General features: G+C 68.2%; 4 protein-coding genes across 6 annotated transcripts; 2 read left to right on the top strand and 2 right to left on the bottom strand.

Annotated features, from left to right (window-relative positions):
* Nucleotides 1–25: 25 nt before the first annotated feature.
* On the bottom strand, nt 26–16,612 carry CTSA (cathepsin A). Its single transcript, XM_075516790.1, has 16 exons — nt 16,458–16,612; nt 13,702–15,184; nt 4,174–4,331; nt 3,979–4,090; nt 3,807–3,857; nt 3,446–3,532; nt 3,216–3,371; nt 2,758–2,849; nt 2,338–2,422; nt 2,109–2,200; nt 1,810–1,888; nt 1,512–1,660; nt 1,363–1,438; nt 1,164–1,253; nt 908–1,009; nt 26–729 (listed from the first exon to the last, which is right to left on the bottom strand). The coding sequence occupies exons 1-16, from the start codon at nt 16,610–16,612 to the stop codon at nt 646–648; spliced, it is 3,051 nt and encodes a 1,016-aa protein (XP_075372905.1). The 3' UTR covers nt 26–645.
* On the top strand, nt 4,865–8,975 carry NEURL2 (neuralized E3 ubiquitin protein ligase 2). The gene is made up of 2 exons (XM_075516784.1): nt 4,865–6,077; nt 8,388–8,975. Exons 1-2 carry the CDS (start codon nt 5,396–5,398, stop codon nt 8,498–8,500), a joined length of 795 nt encoding a protein of 264 aa, XP_075372899.1. The 5' UTR covers nt 4,865–5,395; the 3' UTR covers nt 8,501–8,975.
* On the bottom strand, nt 10,846–13,289 carry ZSWIM1 (zinc finger SWIM-type containing 1). The gene has a single exon (XM_075516778.1). It carries the CDS (start codon nt 13,039–13,041, stop codon nt 11,281–11,283), a length of 1,761 nt encoding a protein of 586 aa, XP_075372893.1. The 5' UTR covers nt 13,042–13,289; the 3' UTR covers nt 10,846–11,280.
* ACOT8 (acyl-CoA thioesterase 8) lies at nt 16,594–19,391 on the top strand. Of its 3 annotated transcripts, none has more exons than XM_075516782.1 (6): nt 16,594–17,038; nt 17,119–17,255; nt 17,684–17,909; nt 18,162–18,319; nt 18,710–18,901; nt 19,003–19,391. In XM_075516782.1, the coding sequence occupies exons 1-6, from the start codon at nt 16,716–16,718 to the stop codon at nt 19,119–19,121; spliced, it is 1,155 nt and encodes a 384-aa protein (XP_075372897.1). In that variant the 5' UTR covers nt 16,594–16,715; the 3' UTR covers nt 19,122–19,391. The 3 variants fall into 3 exon arrangements, with proteins under 3 accessions (XP_075372897.1, XP_075372896.1, XP_075372898.1); XM_075516781.1 differs by having other exon boundaries at nt 17,119–17,318; XM_075516783.1 differs by lacking the exon at nt 19,003–19,391 and having other exon boundaries at nt 16,646–17,038; nt 17,119–17,318; nt 18,658–18,853.
* The last annotated feature ends 240 nt before the right edge of the window (nt 19,392–19,631 follow it).

The following is a 19,631-nucleotide window of genomic DNA, read 5'->3' as shown; positions in this document are numbered from 1 at the left end:
AGCTGGGCAATGAGGAACAGAACCACCTTGTTCGGAGAGTTTATTGCGAGTTCCCAGAAGCACTGCGTGCCCCAGGCCGTGAGCGGGTGGTAAGCCTCCTTCACCGGGGTCAGACGTAAGAGTGGTTTGGAGGGGATCAGAAAGTCCCTGCAGGAGCAGTGCCCAGCTGCCCGCAGCCACCACGTGAACTGTGCTTTCCTTGCAGGGGGCAGCTGCCTCAGAGCCTGCCAGGGCTGCATGCGTGCAGGGGCGGCGGGGCAGAGGGGAAGTGGTGGGGAGCGCTCCCTTCCCAGGAGGGAAGTAGCTGTGCCCCCAGAAAGGGAGGAGGCGAGACAGGAAGCCACAACAGAGGAGGTGGCTACAGCAGGGGCACAACTCCTCACCCAGCAAGGACAGAGCCCCTGGGACTCCTCACCCCACAGCCCGTGCCCCCCACCCACCACAGGCAGCCCCATCCTCCACGCAGTCCAGCCGGGCACTGCCCTGCAGGGCTGGGCAGAGCGGGGAGAGCCCCACGGGCTGCAGGAGCGACTTGTTTCATGGCACGGGGCGCCTGGGCGCAGCGGAGCAGCAGCGAGGAGGGGCTGTGCAGGAGGTGCCGGGTGGTGAGGGCAGCCGGGGCGCCGGGCGCTGCCTCCGCAGCTCCTAGTAAGGCTCGTTCTTAATGAAGCGGCTGAACATGGTGAAGGCGGCGAGCGGCCGGTCCGTGGGCACCATGTGGCCAGCTCCCTGCGGGATAACAGGCGGCAGCAGGTCAGTGCTGGCCGTGGGGCTGCCGCTGCCCTGCGAGTGCCTCCAGCCCCAGGCTGCCCGCAGCCCAGCCAGCGCCGCCCCGCTCTGACCGCAGCACTGCTTGCGCCGCAGCCAGCAGCCCTCTCCCCGTCTCCCAGAGCCCCCGCAGCCCTACCTTGACGGTGAGGAAGGCGATGTTGGTAAATTCCTTCACGAAACCCCCGATCTGGTTCTCGCCTCCTTCAGTGTAGAGCCAGGGCCGGCGAGCCACCTGCACCTGGGACGGGCGGCAGCGCCCTCAGTGCCCCGGCTGCCCGAGGCGGGCGGCCAGCCCTGCCCTCGCTCTCGCCGCAGCCTGCCCCGGCACGCAGCCGACTGCGCAGCCTGGAGCTGGTGACCAGCCTGGCCCAGGCCCTGCCCTGCCCGTTTACCTTCTGGCACAGGGAGTCCACAAACCACTCGTCCCCGAGGAAGTTGCAGGCCATGTCGACGTCCCCGTTATACACCAGGATCCGGTATTTCTGCAGAGCAGAAGGAGGGTGAGCGTTTCGCAGGGCAGCAGCCCCGGCCAGGCAGGAGGCCGGTTTGGCAGAGCTGGTCCCAGGGCCCGGTGGGTTCCTCCGCACGCACCGTGGCTCCGAGCAGCTTCAGGTACTGGTCGTTCATCTGCATGTACAGGCGCTTGTAGCTGTGGTTCACCTCGAAGCTGCGGAGGAAGCGTTGGCGTCACGCGGCTGCTCAGGCTCGCGGCGGTCCCTCCCCGCACAGAGCTTGCTCACCTGCACACCTGCCACTCCGGGGCGTCGGGGGAGATGTGGAGAGCCTTCCTCACCTCCGGGGAGTTCAGATACACGCGGGGAGCCGTAGAGTTTGTGCAGGGAGGGTCCATCCGGACCTTATTCCGGGCTACCGGCATCCGCAACAGGTTCTGGGAGAGCGTTGGGAGAGTCCGTGCCGCAGCAGCACCTGGTGCTGCCCCACGGGAGCAACTGCCCTCTGTCCCCTCCTGCCCACAGGCAGCACCACTGGCCGGGCAGAGGGAGCTCGCGGCCTGGTGGCACGGGCACCTGGCCTCACCTGCCGCCAGGAGAACCTCATCGGCATCCGGAGGAAGGAGTTGCCCAGGTCGTGCGTGATGAGATAGTCACCCTCGTACCTGCAGCCAGAACGAGCACGGGACAGGCTGAAAGCTCTGGAGGACCAAGGGCTCAGGGTCCTCCCTGGGGGAGTCCTCGACAGCAGCCAGACATGGTCCACCTGTCCCAGAGGGGCCCCCTGCCCAGCCCACCGCGTCCCTCTGCCAGCTGGGACCCCACACGCTGCAAACCAAAGCAAGCCAGTGCCTGGAGAGCCGCCTCCCCTGGGGCCACTCTCACCTCACGCTCCCAGGGACACCACCATCACACGGGGCGTAGAGGTTGTAGATGTTGAGGCCGGACTCCTCTACGATCTGAATCATCTCCCCCATCTGCAACGAGCCACAAGAAGGGTTTGGGACTCAGAAGGACGCTTGAGGGACCGTGGGCCCATCCAGAGCCAGGCGGGTGGGTGCTGCTCACAGACACGGGTGCTGGGCACGCGCTCGGGGGCTCCGGCTCCCCTCACCTTGAGCGTGCAGTTCAGGTTGGAGTTGTCATGGAAGTTGCACTTCCCTTGGGAGCAGCAGAAGGCCTGCAAGTCCCTCCACAGCCTGCGGGCAGAGACCAGGGGATTGGACCGCGCTGCCCAGACGGCAACACCGACACAAAGCCAGTGGCCACGGCCACAGCCACGCTGCAGCCTCCCTGCCCAGCAGCCACACGGCACGTGGCTTGGCCCGGTGCCCTGCGCACCCCACGAACAAATGCACCCATGGGAGCTGCCCAGGACGAGGAGTCATCTCCACAGCCCGGCTGCTGGCCCAAGTCAGGCCAGGAGCTTCCCTTGTCCCGCACACCACCGACCCAGCCAGCCCCGTCCCACGCCGTGTCCCTGTCCTGCTCGCACAGGGACAGCACGTCCAGCGGCAGCGCTCCCTCCTCTTACTCGGTCCCCAGCAGGCCATGGTAATAGGCAAAGTAAACCAGGGAGTTGTCATTGATCTCATAGGAGGAGAGGCCATTTCCCACAGCGATTCCCTGCAAGGCAAGAAGAAAACAACTCTGTTGTGTTCCCGCTCCCCACAGGGCGGCCGCAGCGGCAGGCAGGAAGCAGATGCGGCACTGTTTACTCCACGGAGGGAACAGGAAGGGTCGGGGTGCCTGAGAATGCTCCCCTGGTCCCACTCGGCAGCGACGGACACGTCCGCCAGCGGCCGCTGCCAGCACCCCAGGAGAAGATGAAAGGCCGCGGGGCCAGACCCACCCTATGCCCCGGAGGAGGCCCCGCGTGCCGGCTGCGCAGCCGGTCCCCACCCCGGTACCGCTCAAGAGCCCCAGAGAGGCCATGCCAAGCCCTCTGCTCCCCAGCTCAGCCCAGACCGGCGGCAGAGCCCAGCCGCACACCTTCAGGTTGAGGCTGGGGTCCTGCATCACCCACTCCGCCAGCGTGGGGATGTAGACCCCCCCGTAGCTCTCCCCCGTGAGGAAGAGATCGTTCTTGGAGTACTCGGGGAAGAGCCGGAGGAACTCCTTCAGCGCCAGGTAGTTGTTGCGAGCAACCTGCAGGCAGGAGGAGACAGGGGTCAGGCGGCAAGGCAGGAGGCAGGTCCCTCCCAGCAGCCCGGGTCACTCGCCTCGGTGTCATTCGTGGCGTACTTCTTGTCCTCAGAGTAGGAGAAGCCGACGCCAGCGGGGGACTCCAGGTAGAGCACGTTGGCAATCTGCAGGGACAGCGGAGGAGCTGGCCATCAGGGGAGACCCCCGCTCCCGGCTCGGCAGGGCAGAGAGCCGCTGGCCTCGCCGGTGGCAGCACCCGCGGGTGCCCGGCCTGCCCCAGGGCTGTGCTGGGGGGCCGCATTCCTGCCCTGCTCGACAGCAGACTTGAGAGGAGGGAGTGTTGGGCAGCGGGCCCTGCGGGAGGCTCAGCTCCGTGGAACCGGCTGGGGGCCGCCCCCTCCCCACAGCCACGGAGGGCTGCAGCGCCTGCGCCCGTACCTTGTTCCAGGCGTAGTCGTTGTACTTCAGCGTGACCCCGTCGGGCTGGATCTGGGGAAGCAGAAGGCAGTGACCCACGGGCACAACCAGGCTGGCCCCAGCGGGTCGGCTCGCGCCACACAGCCTGCCAGGCCCCGCAGCCCCGAGCCCCGGGGCGGCTGTGCCTACTGACCAGGAAGGGGCCGTGCTCCTTCAGGAAGCCCTCCATGGAGCTGCAGCCGGGGCCCCCATTCAGCCACAGCACCAGGGGGCTGCTCTGGGGGTTGCTCTGGGCCTCCACAAACCTGCGGACGCACGGCCGTCAGCGCCCGGTGCCCGACCGGGTCCCCCGCGCCGCCCGCCCGGGGCGCAGCCCGGCCCCACGTACCAGTAGTGCAGGTGCTTGCCCGGCCCGGCGCAGAGGTAGCCCGAGAAGTGCCGGAAGGAGGGCTGCTTGCCCAGCCCCGGCAGGAAGGTCACCTCGTGGCCCGGGGGGGCGGCCCGGCTCAGCCCCAGCAGCAGCGCGCACAGCAGCAGCGGCCCCATCTGCGGGGGGCGGGAGGGGAGCTCGGGGCGCTGCTCGCCGGGAACGGCCGCGGCCCCAGCAGCGCCCCACGCCCGCCCCGCACCCGCCCCGGCCCCGCTCCCCCGGTGCCGGGCGGGTCCGGGGCCCCCCCGGCCCCGGCCCCGGCCCCGGCCCCAGCCCGCTGACCCTGGCACGGCTCCGTTCCGCGCCCCCGCCCCCCCCCCGACCCGCTGACCCCGGCACGGCTCCGTTCCGCGCCCCCGCCCCCCCCCCCCCGACCCGCTGACCCCGGCCCTAGCCCTGTTCCACCCCCCCCAGCCCGCCTCCGTTCCGTTCCGTTCCGCCGCCCCCCCCTCCCGGCCCGCTGGCCCCGGCCCCGGCCCCGGCCCCGGCCCCGGCCCCGGCCCCGGCCCCGGCCCGGTTCCGCTGACCCCGGCCACTCCCGGCGCGGCTCCCGCAGGCGGCGGTCCCGGCGGGCACATGACGCCCGCCCATATGACCGCCGGTGCTCACGTGAGCGGGGCGGGGCCTGGCGGCGGCCAATCAGCGCCCCGGGGGCGGCCGGCCCCCGCCCCGCTCCCGTGCGCGCACGTGGGAGCGGCCCCGGCCCCGCGGCACCGGACCCCGGGGAACGCGGCCGGGGGTCCCCGCTGCCGGCGCCTCGCGGGGCCCCCCGCGGTGCCGCGGGGAGGGGAGCGCCGGCACGGGAGGGAGCCCTCGGCCCCCAGCCCCCGGCGGGAGCGTCCAGCCCCCGGCGGGCAACGACGGCGGCAGCCGGCGGCGGGGGTGCGGCGCCCGGTGGGCAGCGCCGGGCACAGATGGGCACCGCCGGGCATCGCCGGGCACCGCCGGGCGCCCGGGCACGGGCGGGCAGCGCGGGCAGGCACTGCGCGGGGCACCGGCAGGCCCGGAGAGCCCGGTGCGCCCGGCCGTGCCCCAGCAGGCGCGGGGTCCGCTCCCGCCCCCCCCCGCGGCACTAGGACCCCTCCGAGCCCCCCCCCCCCCCGTCCCTGCCCGCAGCGGCCGTCACCGCCTCGCAGCAGCTGTGACTGACGGGGACGGTTAAAAATAGCCATCGGCGGCGATGGCCGCCCGGTGCCGCCTCGCCGCGCGCTTCCACCGCGTCCACGGCGCCAACGTCCGCCTGGACGCCTCGCGCACGCGGGCCACGCGGGTGGAGAGCTTCGCCAACGGGCTCTGCTTCAGCCAGGAGCCGCTGGCGCCCGGGCAGATCTTCCTGGTGGAGATCGAGGAGAAGGAGCTGGGCTGGTGCGGGCACCTGCGCGTGGGGCTGACGGCCCACGACCCCCAGAGCCTGGAGGTCGTGCCTGAGTACTCGCTCCCGGACCTGGTCAACATGGGGGACACCTGGGTGTTCGCCATCACCCGGAGCCACAACCGCGTCGCGGCGGACGGGGAGGAGGTGCCGGCGCGGGCGTGGGGCCCCCCCTGGGAGCCCTTCCTGCTGATCGAGCGGCTGAGGATCCCCCGCGACACGCTGGTGGGGCGCAGCAGGCCCGGGCGCTACAGCCACATCCTGGATGACCTGTACAAGACGAACGTGCTGCCTGCGACCGCCCGGCGCAGCCGGATCGGCGTGCTGTACGCCCTGCAGCCCGACGGCACTGCCGACATGCACATCGTCATCAACGGAGAGGACATGGGGCCGAGTGCCAGGCGCCTGCCCGCCGCCCGCCCGCTCTACGCCGTGGTCGATGTCTTCGCCTCCACCAAGAGCGTCCGGGTCATCCCAGTGGAATATGGCTGTAGGTACCTGCCCCCTCCCCGGGGCACGTCCTGCACGGGCCAGGAGCCGGCGGGGGGGCTCCGGTGGGGTCACCCCGTAATCCCCAACAGTGGGAGCGTCAGAGCGTGCCACGGGGCAGGGGGACACGGGGCAGGGGGCACAGGAGAGCCCCCGGCCCCTGCAGAGTGCGGGCGAGACCCCACACTGCCGCCGACGGGCAGCGTCTCCCGAAAGCTCTGCCGCGTGGGGCTGCGCCGGGGCCAGGGGAGAGCTCGCACCAGCTCCCGGCAGCGGCGGTCAGGGCAGAGCCCAGCCTGGTCGCCCTTCCCGAGCGCAGCGATGGGGGTGGGTGTTCTGGGCTGCCCTGGACCAGGGGCCGCGGGACCGCAGAGCTGCGCCCCCGCAGCGCCACGCTCCTCCCCAGCCGGCGCCTGCCCTGGCACACGTGCCGTGCCCCCGCGCCTGCCGCGTGCCCCCGGCCACGGGGTGCCCTGGGCAGACACCCCGTGACGCCATCGGAGGTTGGGCAATATCCGGCATCCCTCATCCAGCTGGGGAGGGGCTGGGAAGACCGGTGCTGGTCGCCGGCTCTTGCGAGGCGTCAGGCTAATAAGTACTAATTAGCACCACACTGGAAAAATCAGCAGATGCTGAGGATTAGGGGAGGGGAGAGCCAGAAGGAGAGCTAGCGCCTGGGTGACGGCGGCTGGCCGTGCGCTGTCACACTGCCGTGCCACCTTTGCTTTACATCAGCAGGATAATTCGCTGTCTGCACCCTGGGTGCGAGGCCGCAGACAGAAGCTGATGGCCGAGGGGCCGGCTGCCCCCGACCGCCGGGAGCCACCGCTTCTCTTGTTGGCGCAAAGTTCAGCTGCTGCTGTCTCAAAGCTGAAATCCAGGACTCTCCCTGCCAGCTGCTGTGAGCTGGGTTATCCCAGCAGGGAGGTTAAATGTGCCCGGCTGCCCAGGCCCCCCTGCCCTGGGAGCGTGCTGAGGGCCACCGGCCGGAGCACGCTGCAGGAGGCCGCCGAGCCGCCCCGGAGGGCCCCATCCCCGGCCGCTCAGGAAGGATTGGCGCCGGCAGCACGTACCTCTGGGAGAGCTGCCCCCTCCCGCCGCGCCAGGCACTGCTGCAGAGGCACAGTCTGGCTTCCTGCCCTCGACAAAGTAGCTCTGGTTTCTGCAACACTTCCGCAGGGTTTAAAAATCAGTCTCCGTGCGGTTCTGTTCCTGGCCGGGGTCTGGTTGGTGAAGTGAAAATCAGAAGCGAGCAGCTGAGCCGCTGGTGACACGCGATGTGGCACAGGGGGCGGGGGGCAGGAGAGCCGAAGGGCATCTGCCACTCGTCACCCGGCACTGGGCGCGACGCAGCCCCGCGCCACCGAGGCGGGGGTAAGCGCTCCAGCCATCCGAAAACAGCCCCAAGGTCGGGAGCCGGCTGGGCACAACACGGTTGTGCTCGGCAGAGCTCTGCTCCGCCCGGTGCCGGTGTGAGCCCCCAGAGGCACCGGCCCCGCAGCCAGAGAGGCGCTCAGCCACGTGCAGGCCAAACGGCCAGGTCCTAGCCGCGGCTCCGTGCCGGCCGAGCACGACGCCCTGGGGTGCTCTCCTCCAGTTTGGCTCTCGGAGGCAGCGGATGAACCAAGGCCCACAGGCTGTGCCGGAGTCAGCTCTCGTTTAAAATCTGAGGAGAGCGCCGGCTGCGGCTAACTGCACCCACGCCGCTGAGCCACCAAGGGCTTCTGAAAGGAATCCCGCAGGGGCGCGTGTCACAGCAGCAGGAAGCGGGCAGAACCCAGGCGGGCGGCCACGGGAACGGCTCAGAAGATGTAGTCTCAAAGGCATCGCCGGAGCTGTCCCTGCAGGCAGCGCAGCCCCGGCCTGCGGGCGCCCACCCGGCAGCCTGGCACCGGCCGGTGGGAGCAGACCAAGGGAGCGGGATGAAAGGAAGGCACAGCGTGGGCACGTGAGACCCCGGGGAGCTGCTCGACAGCCCCCAGGGAAAACAAATGCAAAACAGCCCTGGTAACGCGCGGCTTGGGCATGTAACCGTCCTCCCAGCCTTCCTCCGGTAACGGGAAGAGCTTCACAGCCCGGGGCCCTCAGGCTCCTGTCCCAGCCGGAGCACCTTGGCGCTGGCTCTGCCCCACGGCCGGCTCGAGCCCGGGGCAGGGCGATGCCTGCTCCTGCCGCAGAGCAAGCTCACCCACTGCTGTCCTAAAACATGGCACCTCTGGGGAGCCCTGGGGCCCATCTCCTCCGCACCCCTCTGCTCTCGGCCTCGCCCGTGACTCGGCCAGCTCAGCTGCTTCTTTCTGTTCTCTCCCAGTTCCCTCCCTGCAGACCCTCTGCCGGCTGGTCATCCAGAAGCACATCGTCCACCGCCTGGCCATCGACGGCCTGGACCTGCCCCCGCCGCTGAAGAGCTTCTGCGACGAGTGAGGCATCGAGGGCGCTGCCCCGGGCCGCCCCCCGCACCGACAGCCCCACCAGCGACGGCCGCGGGCTGCCCGGGCAGGGTCTGTGCCCCCCGCTGCCTCCTCCACCTCCCCGGGCCCGCCGGCACGTGGCCCCCCTCGCCCCCGGGCGCCCGCGCACACGGCTCACGCTGCCGAAGGGCCGACGCGAGAGCGCAGGAGGCAGCGCGGCAGAGCATCGGAGGGACTTTCCTCCGCGCAGATGGGTGCGGCACGGCCGGTGCGTGGGCAGGAGGGTGGCACAGGGCAGAGCGAGCAATAAAGCGCTTCCAGCCAGAAAGCGAGCGTGCTGCGGGGAGTGCTGGCGCACGGAGCAACACGGGGGGGGCGGGGATCGCTGCCCGACCTGCGCTGGGCCCGCTGCCGTAGGGGCTGTGCTCACCGCCGGCGCTGCCCGCAGCAGGAGGCCCCGTGCACCAGGACGCTGGTGGAGCTGGGCTGGCTGGGGCGGGCACGGCGGGACCGGCAGAGCCCCTGCAGCCGGGAGACCCAGCCCCACCGGCAGGATCGGCACCCTGCAGGACGAGGCCTCGGCGCGTGCCTGGTGCCAGGCTGGTCCTCCACGGGGCAAGGCCAGCACTGGGCAGCTCTGGGGGCCGGTGTGCTGCCCGGCTCCCGTCTCGGGGAGGAAGCCATGGCTTTGGGTTTTTTAGTCCCCAGCCAAGGGGACTTTCTTCCCCTTCCGTGCCAGGGCATTTTGTGTGGCTGCAGGGGGTACTTCAGGGGAGCTGCCCTCCAGTAAGGTGGGAAGAGTGCTGTCAAAGAGAGTTCGGGGGGCTGGGACCCCCCTGCGCTTCAGCAGCCACTCGTGGGAGCAGCTCACCCTCCAGCGAGGAACGAAGTTGGGCCCGTGAGCCTGCGAGCACAGCCCTCAACCCTGCTGGGCTTGGGACCTGCCCGTGGCCCGGGAACGAAGCTGGGATCGCCCGGGTGGATCAGAGCGAGGGCCAGGCTGGGTGGAGCGCCGGAGGGCACAGCCCAATGCTCACGCGGAGGGTAAATTACAGCTGGGCACTTGTCCCAGCCGGGCAGTTTTGCTCTTGGGAAAGATGTTTACCCCGAGAACGGGGATGAGTTACTTCCTGTGCTCCCAGCAGGGAGGTGGATGGGGCAGATGCTGGAGGGAAACCCACAGTGCCCAGGGAGCCGCGCTGGCAACAGCCGTTGCTCAGGCACGTGCCTGTGGCCACGGAGCTGGTCATGGCGACCCGGCGCAGGGTCCAGCTACCCCGCCGTGCCGGCTGGGGAGAGGAGCTCAGCGCTCCCCGGCTCCAGGAGCCAGCACCGGGCCCTCCTCCAGACCCCTCATCCTCTGGCTGGTGGGGATGGCAGCTGGGGCTCCCGCAGTGCCTGCGCCGGGCTGGGAGGGGAGGCAGGGTCGGAGCCGAGCACAGCAAGAGGCAGAGGAAAGAGCCCTCCGAAAATCAGAGGGGTGCCCACATGTGCCAGGAAGAGCGATGGTGAGGGGGCCAGCAGGCAGGGCCTTCCAGGCCTCTTCTACAGCACGGCTGAGGGGTGAAACAAGCAGCTCCAAGTTTACAGAAAGGTGTCTTAGGAAACACAACACTATATTTAGTCAGAGAGATTCGATCGTATCAGATAATGTTACAAAACCCTCCATCAAGAGGAAATCCCCAACCACACAGCAGTCCTACTCCTGCAACAGGCCAACTCTACTGAAACCAGAGTGTTTCCCCCGGCTGATGGGTGAAAACACCGACCGTGACTGAACCACAGCGATGAGTGAGGTCTCCCGATGCCCCCCTGCCGCGTCCCAGCGTGACGGGCGCTGGAGCTGCTGGTGCTGGAGTTGCTCTGGCTGGCGAGGGGGGACAGGGAGCTCACCCAGCCCGAGAGCAACACCCAAGGGCCAGGCTTGTTTGTTCCTCTCAGTATTTTTTCCTCCCCCATCCCACGCGTTTAAAGCCTTTGCTCTCCACCTCACCGCAGCTTTGTTTGCACTGCCGTGACCCCCAGCATCCCTCCCGCCTCCCCCAGCACACGTGCTGTTGACAAGGGAGGGCGGGTTCCCCTTTCAGAGGAATTGAGAGCAGCTGCCGTAACCAGACAAGCAACTCCTCTGCCCCAGACCGCAGGCTGCGCTGCCAGCAGCGGAGATTGCCACCCTCCGGATTGCTGCCTCCTAACGAGCAGGCTCGCTCTGCTAACTGGAGGGCACCGCAATGAGGCAAGACCACCAAGAAGCGCCGCTCAAAGCCCTGCCTGATCTCACGGGCCGAGCGAGCCCCACCGTCCCGTCCTGCCGGCAGGGAGGGGCGGCCGCAGCTGGCACAGAGACAGATGCAGCTCCTGAGCGATACGAGGCTGATTTATTGGCTTTGTTGCACACCACACCGCACCTGGATGCTGGAAGGACCTGCAGGCGCTGGCCGCAGATCCAATAATTTTGTCACATGTTATTATACCATCGCCTCCCACGCCGCACCACCCGCGGTTGGCTCCCTGCCACATCTCCTGTTAGCCAGGTCAGTGGCTGGTTACCCATTCCACCGCAATCTGGAGTTCCCAGTCCGGTTCCTCAGCTGCCCCGTGCAAGAGGCGACGCTCGCTCGGCAGATAAAGGACCCAAACCGCCCCTTCCATGCCGAGCCCCAAGGGAGCGACAGGCTGAGGGGAGTAAAGGGGGAAGCCGGGACACTGGATGAAGAGGCCCCCTGCACATCTGCTGCCCCGCTGCTCCCGAGGGCCCACACACAGAGCAGCCAGCTCGGCTCCCGCTCGGTGCTAGAGCTTCACCTCGACATAGGGCCCGATCCAGCTGTCGGCCAGCTCCCGGAGGGTCCTGTACCTGCGCTCAAACTCCTCCCTGCTGCAGTGGGTGAGAAGCCGGTTGATCTCTGCTGTGAGGAAGGACACCACCAGGGATTTATCCAAAGACTCGTTCCAAGAGCTCTTCAGGACCTCCAAGAGGCCATCAGCACTCTCTTGCCCGGCCTGATGGGCATCGCATCCCTTCTGCCACTGTCTTCTGAGCATCTCCGGCTGCAAGGTCCTCCCGTCTGAATTCAGCACGGCCAGGATGTGCCGGCAGGGCAGCTGGAAGACCTGGTTGAAGCGGCAAGTGCAACTGCTCGGGCCTTTCAGGTCCACCCTGTGGGCATCCTCCAGGATCTGTATGCTGAGAGCGTCCTCCCCGGTGCCTATCAGCTGCACGGACTTCTGAACCACCGCAAACTCGCTCAGGCACAGCCTGGCAGCAGGCTCCGTGCAAATATCGCTCAAAGACTGCTTGATGCATTCGTCAGTCCTTCGGTCAATCTCCTCCTCGCTGTCACGCTCCGGGTTTTCTGTGGCCTCCGGTTTAGCCGCAGGAGATGAAGGATCTAAGGAGGACTGAGGGCTCGCAGGCTTGCTCCAGAGGAGGAGCGCCTGGGGGATTTCAGGCTGACGCTGAAGAGCCGCAGGGAGCCGAGGAGCTGCCGGTGGACTCTGGAAGACAATCACGGGACTCTTAGCAGCTGTGAGAGAGGCTGCCACCGGCTGTTGCTGCCGAGCCGCTGCCGTGGTGGGCGAGGCCTGGACGGATCTCTGAGACGGCTCACCCCGGCACGCCAGAGGGGCGAGAGGCGAACCCGAGGCAGGCAGGCTTTGGGCAGCTGCCCGAGCAGCACGGTGATGAGGATGGGGAGGGGAGCACGTCACGGCATCAGGAGGGCTGTTAGAAACACACTTTTGGTAGTGCTGGGCTAAGGAGGTGATGCAGCTCTCCAGAGAGAGCCCAGCACTGAAAACCTGGCTTAACCCCTGGGTGACGATCTCCAGGTCCCTAAAGTAGTTACTGCTCTCCCCCCAGCTCCTCTCCCTGTGCACGGCCCAGATCTCATCATCGAGGAGCCAGTGAATGTGGAGCTGAGGCAGCAAGTCTGGCGTCACGAGGTCCCTCAGGAGGGTGTGCATCTTCCTGCGGCTGCTCGCGGTGGCTGCGTGCGCGGCGTCACTCAGGGCGGCCAGGATCAGCCGCTCGGCACGGCCCTCCAGGGCCAGCCGCTGGATCTGCTGCTGCAGGCGCTTGCAGAGGTGGAAGACGGAGAGCTGCACCTGCGCCGCGGGAAAGGCCTGGGCCAGCGCTGGCGGCTGCGGCAGGCCGGGGCCCACCAGGAGGAGCCGGGTCTCGGCCCAGGTGGGGTTGAAGGCCCTGAACGCCCCGTACATGCGGGACAGGCTGCCCGCCGACTCGTCCCGCGGGATGGCGAGATGGACCACCCTGGCCATGCCGCCCCGCAGTCCCGGGGCCGGCCCGGCCACCAGGAAGACGTAGAGCGCCCGGCCCGCCGGCCCGCCCGCCCGGTGCACCAGCAGCGCCCGGGGGAAGCGGGCGAAGACGCCGCCCATGGCGGCGGACTGGAAGCTGACGGAGGCCATGCCGCCGTCCGCGCCCAGCTCGTAGGCCACCAGGGAACCGCAGCCCGGGCCCGGCGGGGCCTGCGCCATGGCGGCACGTCCCCGCCTCGCGGCCGCCGCTACCGGGGGGACGTATCCCGGCATGCCCCGCGCCACGGCCTGCTCGGGGGGGTGCGTCCCGGCATGCCCCGCGCCCTGCCGGGGACGCCACCAATCATCGCGGGGGGCGCCGTGACGTCCGGCAGCGCGCACCGCCCCCTGGCGGTGGGCGCGACGCCGGCAGCAGCCGCCGGTACCGGCCGGGGCGCGGGGGTGGGGCGGGCGCTGCCCGGGGCAGCCGCCCTTCGGGGCGGAGGGCCAGGGATCGCCGGGAGCTCCCCTCCGCCATCACGCGTCTCCTCCGTGCCCCCGTTACCCAGAGCAGTGCAGGGTCAGCGGCTCCGTCCCGGCCGCCTCCCCCGGCCCCGCTGACCGAGCCCAGGCGGCCAGGATCGCTGCCAGCGCGGAGCTGCGCGCCTCCAGCTCCGCACCCTCGCTCTGCATCAGCAGGTTGCCCAGCTCCAGGCTGAGGGACCGCACCCTCTCGCCCCTGCCCTCCGGCCGCCCGCCCGCCGAGCCCCTGCCGCAGCCCGGGGGGCTGCCCCCGGGGGCCGGGAGCCGCTGGTACCTCCGCTGCCAGTGCCTGCACACCATGCCTTCCTCCACACGCCCCCGCTGCGCCTGCAGCACGGCCAGGACGTGCCTGCAGGGGAGCTGGTAGCGGCGGTGGAAGCAGCAGCTGCAGCGCCGGCAGTCCCGGCTCACCCGGTGCGCGTCTTCCAGCAGCCGAACCGTGAGGCCGCCCGGCGCGGGGCTGAGCAGCTGGGTGGACGTCTGCACCACCTCCCACTCCTTCAGGCACAGCCAGGAGCCCAGGTCCGTACAGCTCTCCCAGAGCGTGGCCAGCATGCAGCCCGTCCCCGCCGCGGCAGCCTGCCCGGTGGGCTCGGGGAGCTCGGCAGGAGTCGGAGAGCCAGAAACAGGGCCTGGTTCTGCGGCAGCACCAGTGCGCACGCCAGGCTTCTCCCAGAGGCTGCTCCGCCCGTCCTCGGTGCTCGAGAAACCCCGGTTCAGGCTTTCCAAGCCTCTGGAATCAAGGCAGTCCGCACACTCCAGAAAACGAAGAACGCTCGCCTCCAAGGACGGCTGCTGGCCAAAGAGACTGGATATTCGGTGCGTGATGAGGTCCAGGCTGTCCATGTGCGTGCTGCAGGAGCGGAGACCTTTCTCTGCATGCATGCACCACAGCAGCTCGCAGGAGAACCAGTTGGCTTGCAGGTAGTCGTACAGCTCCGGGCTGACCACACGCTTCACCAGCTGGGACAGGGCATCCAGGCTTGTGGCCGAAGGGGAAAACACGGCCTCCTGCAAGGCCAGCGTCAAGTCCTGCCTGAAGGAAGAGGAGATTTCCGCTTCCTGCACGTTCTTCTCAAGCAGTCGGACCGTGTGATAGACAGAAAGGAGCACCTGGGCGGAGGGAAAGAGCTCGTGGAGGATGGCTTTGTGAAAGAAGGACACGTCCACAAAAAAAGCCTGGACCTTTTGCCACTTGGGGTTGAACTCCTTGAAGACAGTCAGCATTTTCCTGACACTGTGTCCTGTGTCACCCTTCAGCAGTGACAAGTGCACCACTTTCCCCACTCGCTCCTTACTCTCTACAATGAAAGCGTAGAGAACCTGTCCCCCCGCGCTCAGTGCCCTGTGCAGGAGGAGGCTCTCGGGGAACTGCACAAACGAGCTCTTCATCTTGCTGGTCTGGAAGCTGAGTCTGTCCAGGCCATGGTCGCTGTCTGTGCTAATTGAGGCCAGCGAGCCCCTGTCCACCCTCAGGAAAGTTTTCATGACCTCGGCAACCCTGACGAGTGCTGAGGCCGAGGCATTTTCCTTCGCTGCCTCAGGGAGCGTGGGAGCCCCGTACGGAGCAGACATCCCATCCACCGGTTCTCCCGCGACCACGTGCGAGTCCTCATCTGCCGCAGCAGCGCTTTCGGTCCCACCCGTCTGCTGCTTACGCAGTTTTGTGGCGGGGCCGTTGCACGCCGTGGTGCTTGCCGTCGCAGCGGTGGCTCTGGTCAGGGAAAATACCAGGTCCGCATGGATGTGGTGGCTGTTCAGTTCGCTGATCACAAGCTGGTCTATATCCTCCTTATATAGCAACACAAAATAAGCTGGACACAGGCTGGAATGCTGCTTTCTCTTCTTGCTGTATTTTTGGGTCCGGGCACAACCAAACTTCACCTGCATGAACCTGCAAATGTTGAGAAAGCATTAACGGGGGACGCAATGGTGTAGGCTGCCGGCATTTAGTTTTGACTTTTCTTGCATGCCAACTCTATATGCAATCAGTGAGCGCAAAAATCCCCACATATGCCAGTCAGACATGCGGGCTGGCTTTCTGCTCAGCGAAGCCTGGGGTAAGGACACTCAAACACAGGAGAAACGAAGGAACTGAGAGTTACAACAGCCACGACGAGATGCTATGAAGCAGCCCCAGCTCTTGTTCCCCACAGTGCCTCTATTTCTGCTCTCCAGAAACAGCAAAGCCATCAATGAAAACTTGATACCTGCGTGTTTACGTCTCACTCTCTTAAAGCACATATCATTTCTGCAACTCCTCTGCATCTGGAGGAGCAGGGTAGAACATTGCAAGAGAGGCTTCAAGGCGTGAGGTGAAATTATATTTTAAGAAGGCAAGGGGAGCAGTTGTGCAACTGGAGAATGACCTCGCAGCCTGTGCACGCACGAGCAGATCCACCGGCTTGGGTGGAAACAAGACAGCGTCACGGCATCACTAGCCCTGTTCGGATAAGCAAAGGCTGCGGAATCGAGTACTGCGAGAGGGAAACCTGACAACACCTTTCCATTGCAGTGAGGTAAAGGCAGCTAGGGAACGCTAACAGACACCCGTATTTAGCGTCCTGCTACTTGAACAGAAAAAGGCGGGAGCTATGGTTTGCCACCAATTTCAAAGATCAAAGCTACAGGGCTTGCTACAAGAGGCAGAGAGAACTGCCGAACCCAAAGGCAGAGGAAAACGGAGCCGAGCAGCAGTCGGAGGATGGCGGAGCGGGGACGGAGGTGGCAGTGAGAGGGCCGGGAGCCGGGCAGGCACCGCGCGGGGGGCAGGAGCGACGCGGGAACAGCCGAGACCACGAAAACGGCAAGCGTGTGCCATCACCAGCGGCACGCTCCTCCACGGGCGCGTCACGCCACCGGAGCCACGCTCCCGAGCTGACAGGCGGCCCGGTGACGGCCCAGCACAGGCGAGAGCCTGCGCCCCGTGGAAGAGCGCTGCCGGGGGTCTGGGAGCGGGCGGCGGGCTCTGCCTGCGGCCCCCACTGCGGGCCGGGCGCTGCCGCTCCCCGAGCCCGCGGGGCCCCGCCCCGGAGCACCGGCCCCCCCCCCCCCCCGGAGCAGAGCACCGGCCCTGCCGCGGGGGCTGCTGCTGCGAGGCGCCGAGCCAGCCCGGCCTGGCGGGGCAGGGCCGCGCACCGGGGCCCGCGGCGGCGGGGCAGCCTTACACGACATCCTCGCGGACGGCGGTGCCGTGCTGCCGGTTGTGCCAGCGGACGGAGACGCAGCTCCGCAGGCCGTAGCGGCACCCCTGCGCCTGCTTGTAGGCGCGGAAGCGCTCCCTGAAGTCCTCGTAGCTCCTGAAGCGGGCCCCCAGCTCCATGGCGGGCGCCAGGCCCGGCCCCGCGGCCTCCGCTCCTCCGAGAAAGAGCCCCCGCCCCCGCCGCCTGTATTAAACCGGCTGGGGCACCGCCCACGCCCTGAGAATGACCAATCAGAGGCGTTCTCTCCGCATTGGCAGGAGGCGAGCCAACCAGCCCAGAGTTTTCTGCCACACCCAGGTGACTGACGGCCCCACGGCCCAGTCGGCCGGCGGTCTCCGCCCCGCGGGTGGGCGGCACTTCCCGCTCCGCCGCTGCTGTCAGTGGCACCGGTTCCGGGTCGCTGTGGAGATGGCGGCTGCGGGCGACGCCGGCGGGGCTGGCACGGGGCCGGGGCCGGGGCCGGGGCCGCCGCCGCCCGGGGACCTGCGGAGCGTGCTGATCACGAGCGTGCTGAACCTGGAGCAGCTGGATCTCGACCTCTTCCGGTGCGCGGGGGCGCCGGGCCGCCGGTACCGGGCCGCCCTCTCCGCCCCCGCCCTCACCGCCGCCGCCTTCTCCCCCGCAGGGGCCGGCAGCACTGGGTGCCCGCTACGCAGCGCCTCTTCGGCGGGCAGATCGTGGGCCAGGCCCTGGTGGCGGCCGCCCGCGCCGTTAGCCGCGACGAGCAGCTCCACTCGCTGCACTGCTACTTCGTGCGGGCAGGTGGGCCGGGCCGCGCCGGGCCGGGCCCGGGGGAACCGGGCTGCGGGAAGTGGGGCCGAGCCGGTGAGCCCCGGCGGCCGGGGCGGGAGGAGCAGGTCAGGGACCGGGGGGGGCGGGGGGTGCCTGGGGCTGAGCGCCGGCAGCGGGGCGGGCGGGCGATTGCGGAGGGTGGGGCGGGGGCGCCTGGAGGGACTGGGGCCAGGCAGCGAGTCCAGCGGCTGGGGGGCTGGGGAAGCCGGGGCTGGGGCCCACAGGGGTGAGCAGGTGCCGCCATCCCGGCTCCGGCACAGCAGAGGGAGGGTGCGGGCGGCACCGCCGGCTCGGGGCACAGCGGGCTCAGCCCGCCTGGCCCCGGTGCTCAGCCTCTGTCAGTCAGGCCTCTGTGGCGCGTGGTGGCCCAGCGGCAGAACGTCCCTTTTCTGTCCCAGGGGACCCCAAGGTGCCGGTGCTGTACCAGGTGGAGCGGACCCGTACGGGGAAGAGCTTCTCTGTTCGTTCTGTAAAGGCCATCCAGCACGGAAAACCGATCTTCACCTGCCAGGCCTCCTTCCAGCTCTCCCAGGGGAGCCCAGTGCAGCACCAGTACACCATGCCTGCCGTGCCACCCCCTGAGGAGCTGCTGACACAAGAGGAGCTCATCCAGAAGTTCCTGCAGTGAGTGGGGCGGCAGGGGCATGCCAGCGACTCCCTCCTCTGCAGCTGGGGCTTAGGGAGGTGCAGGGATTGGGGCGACTGCCTGAGGAGTTCCCAAATACGCCTGGGAGGGAGGGGAGTAGAGAAGGACAGGGCAGGGCAGGAGCCGTGCCCCTTCTGCCTTTCTGTGCGGCCCAGGGCTGAAGCCGCTGCCAGCAGGACGTGCCCCTGGCCTGCCTGGCATCAACCTCACTGCTCCGTGTTGGTCTACAGGAATCCTGACTTGGCCGAGAGATACAGAAAGCATCTCAACAAGATTCAAGCTGAAGATGTGCCGATTGATATCAAACCCGTGAACCCGCCAGATATATTCCGCTTGGAGCCACAGGAGCCAAAGCAGTTCTTCTGGGTGCGAGCACGAGGCTACATAGGTGGGTCCCGCCAGGAGCGCGGTCCAGCTGCCTCACAAGCCGAGGGCTCGCGCTCCAGCTCGCGCTGTAGAGCACACTCGTGATGGAGTGGGCTGAGAGGGTCGTGATTCAGAGGCTCTCTGCACCCCAAGCCTGGGGGAGGCCCGGGCATTTCAAGGCTGAAATACGGGTGTGGGTGCCAGAGCATGAAGCAATGCCCGTGCGCCACGCTCAGCCACAGCGGGCTTTCCCTGGGGGGCACGGCAAGGGGAGCGGGTCTGAGAGCATCTCGGCTCTGCCAGCAGCTGACCCTCGGGCAAGCCGAGCTCCTGGGGCTTTGCCTCACGCTGCGCGCCCAGGCTTGTCCCATGGGCACCCCGCGGGGGACGGGCAGTGCCGGTTGCTTTACAGGAGAGACTGACATGAAGGTGCACTGCTGCGTGGCCGCCTACATCTCCGACTACGCCTTCCTGGGCACGGCCCTGCTCCCGCACCGGCAGTACCGCGTCAAGTTCATGGTGTCCCTCGACCATTCCATGTGGTTCCACACGCCCTTCCGAGCGGACCACTGGATGCTGTATGAGTGCGAGAGCCCCTGGGCTGGTGAGTCCTCACCGCATTCCCCGGGGACCCGCGCGGCAAAGGCCAGCCCTGCCTGCGCCGGGGGGGGCAACGGGCCGTGGTCTGACAGGCGTGCTCTGCAGGCGGGTGCCGGGGACTGGTGCAGGGACGGCTGTGGCGCAGGGACGGGGTCCTGGCTGTCACCTGCGCGCAGGAAGGAGTCATCAGGGTGGAGCAAACGCCAAACCAAAGCAAGCTCTAGCTGAGGAACCCCCGCGGGCTGGGGCTCAGGCATGCAGAAGGAGGGACCAACACAGATGCAGGCAAGGCGGGACCTGGGCGGCAGCGGGAAGGACCTCGAAGGAGACCGGGCTGGCACCAGCACTCCTCGCGGTGCTGGATCCAGAGGCCCTCTGCGACGGATGGCGACCCACAGAGGCGTCCGCTGTGACCGACTGCCAGCTGCACAGCACGTAGCCGCACACTACGATAGGCCGCCCCTCACCTGCCTTAAATAAAGCTGCCAGGTGAACAGCTAGGCTCCGACCCCTGGAGTTTGTCCCCTTGGCGCCCGTGACTCCGCTCGCCCGAGGGAGCCTTTCCCGGCAGGCGGAGGGCGAGCAGCGCCGGGGGCACTGGGGGCCGGCTCTGCCCCCGCCGCAGGCTGGGTCACAGGAGGGGAAAGTGCTACTATGGCACACGCGGCTTCCCCTTCTCACTTCTCCTGCCCTCCTCGTGCCCCGGCGCTTGTGTCAGTTGCTGCTTCTCCTCG

This window comes from Mycteria americana, chromosome 14 (genome assembly GCF_035582795.1).
Source record: "Mycteria americana isolate JAX WOST 10 ecotype Jacksonville Zoo and Gardens chromosome 14, USCA_MyAme_1.0, whole genome shotgun sequence".
Lineage (NCBI taxonomy): Eukaryota > Metazoa > Chordata > Aves > Ciconiiformes > Ciconiidae > Mycteria > Mycteria americana.
The sequence above is the reverse complement of the archived record's forward strand: the minus strand, read 5'-3'. Positions and strand labels throughout refer to the sequence as shown.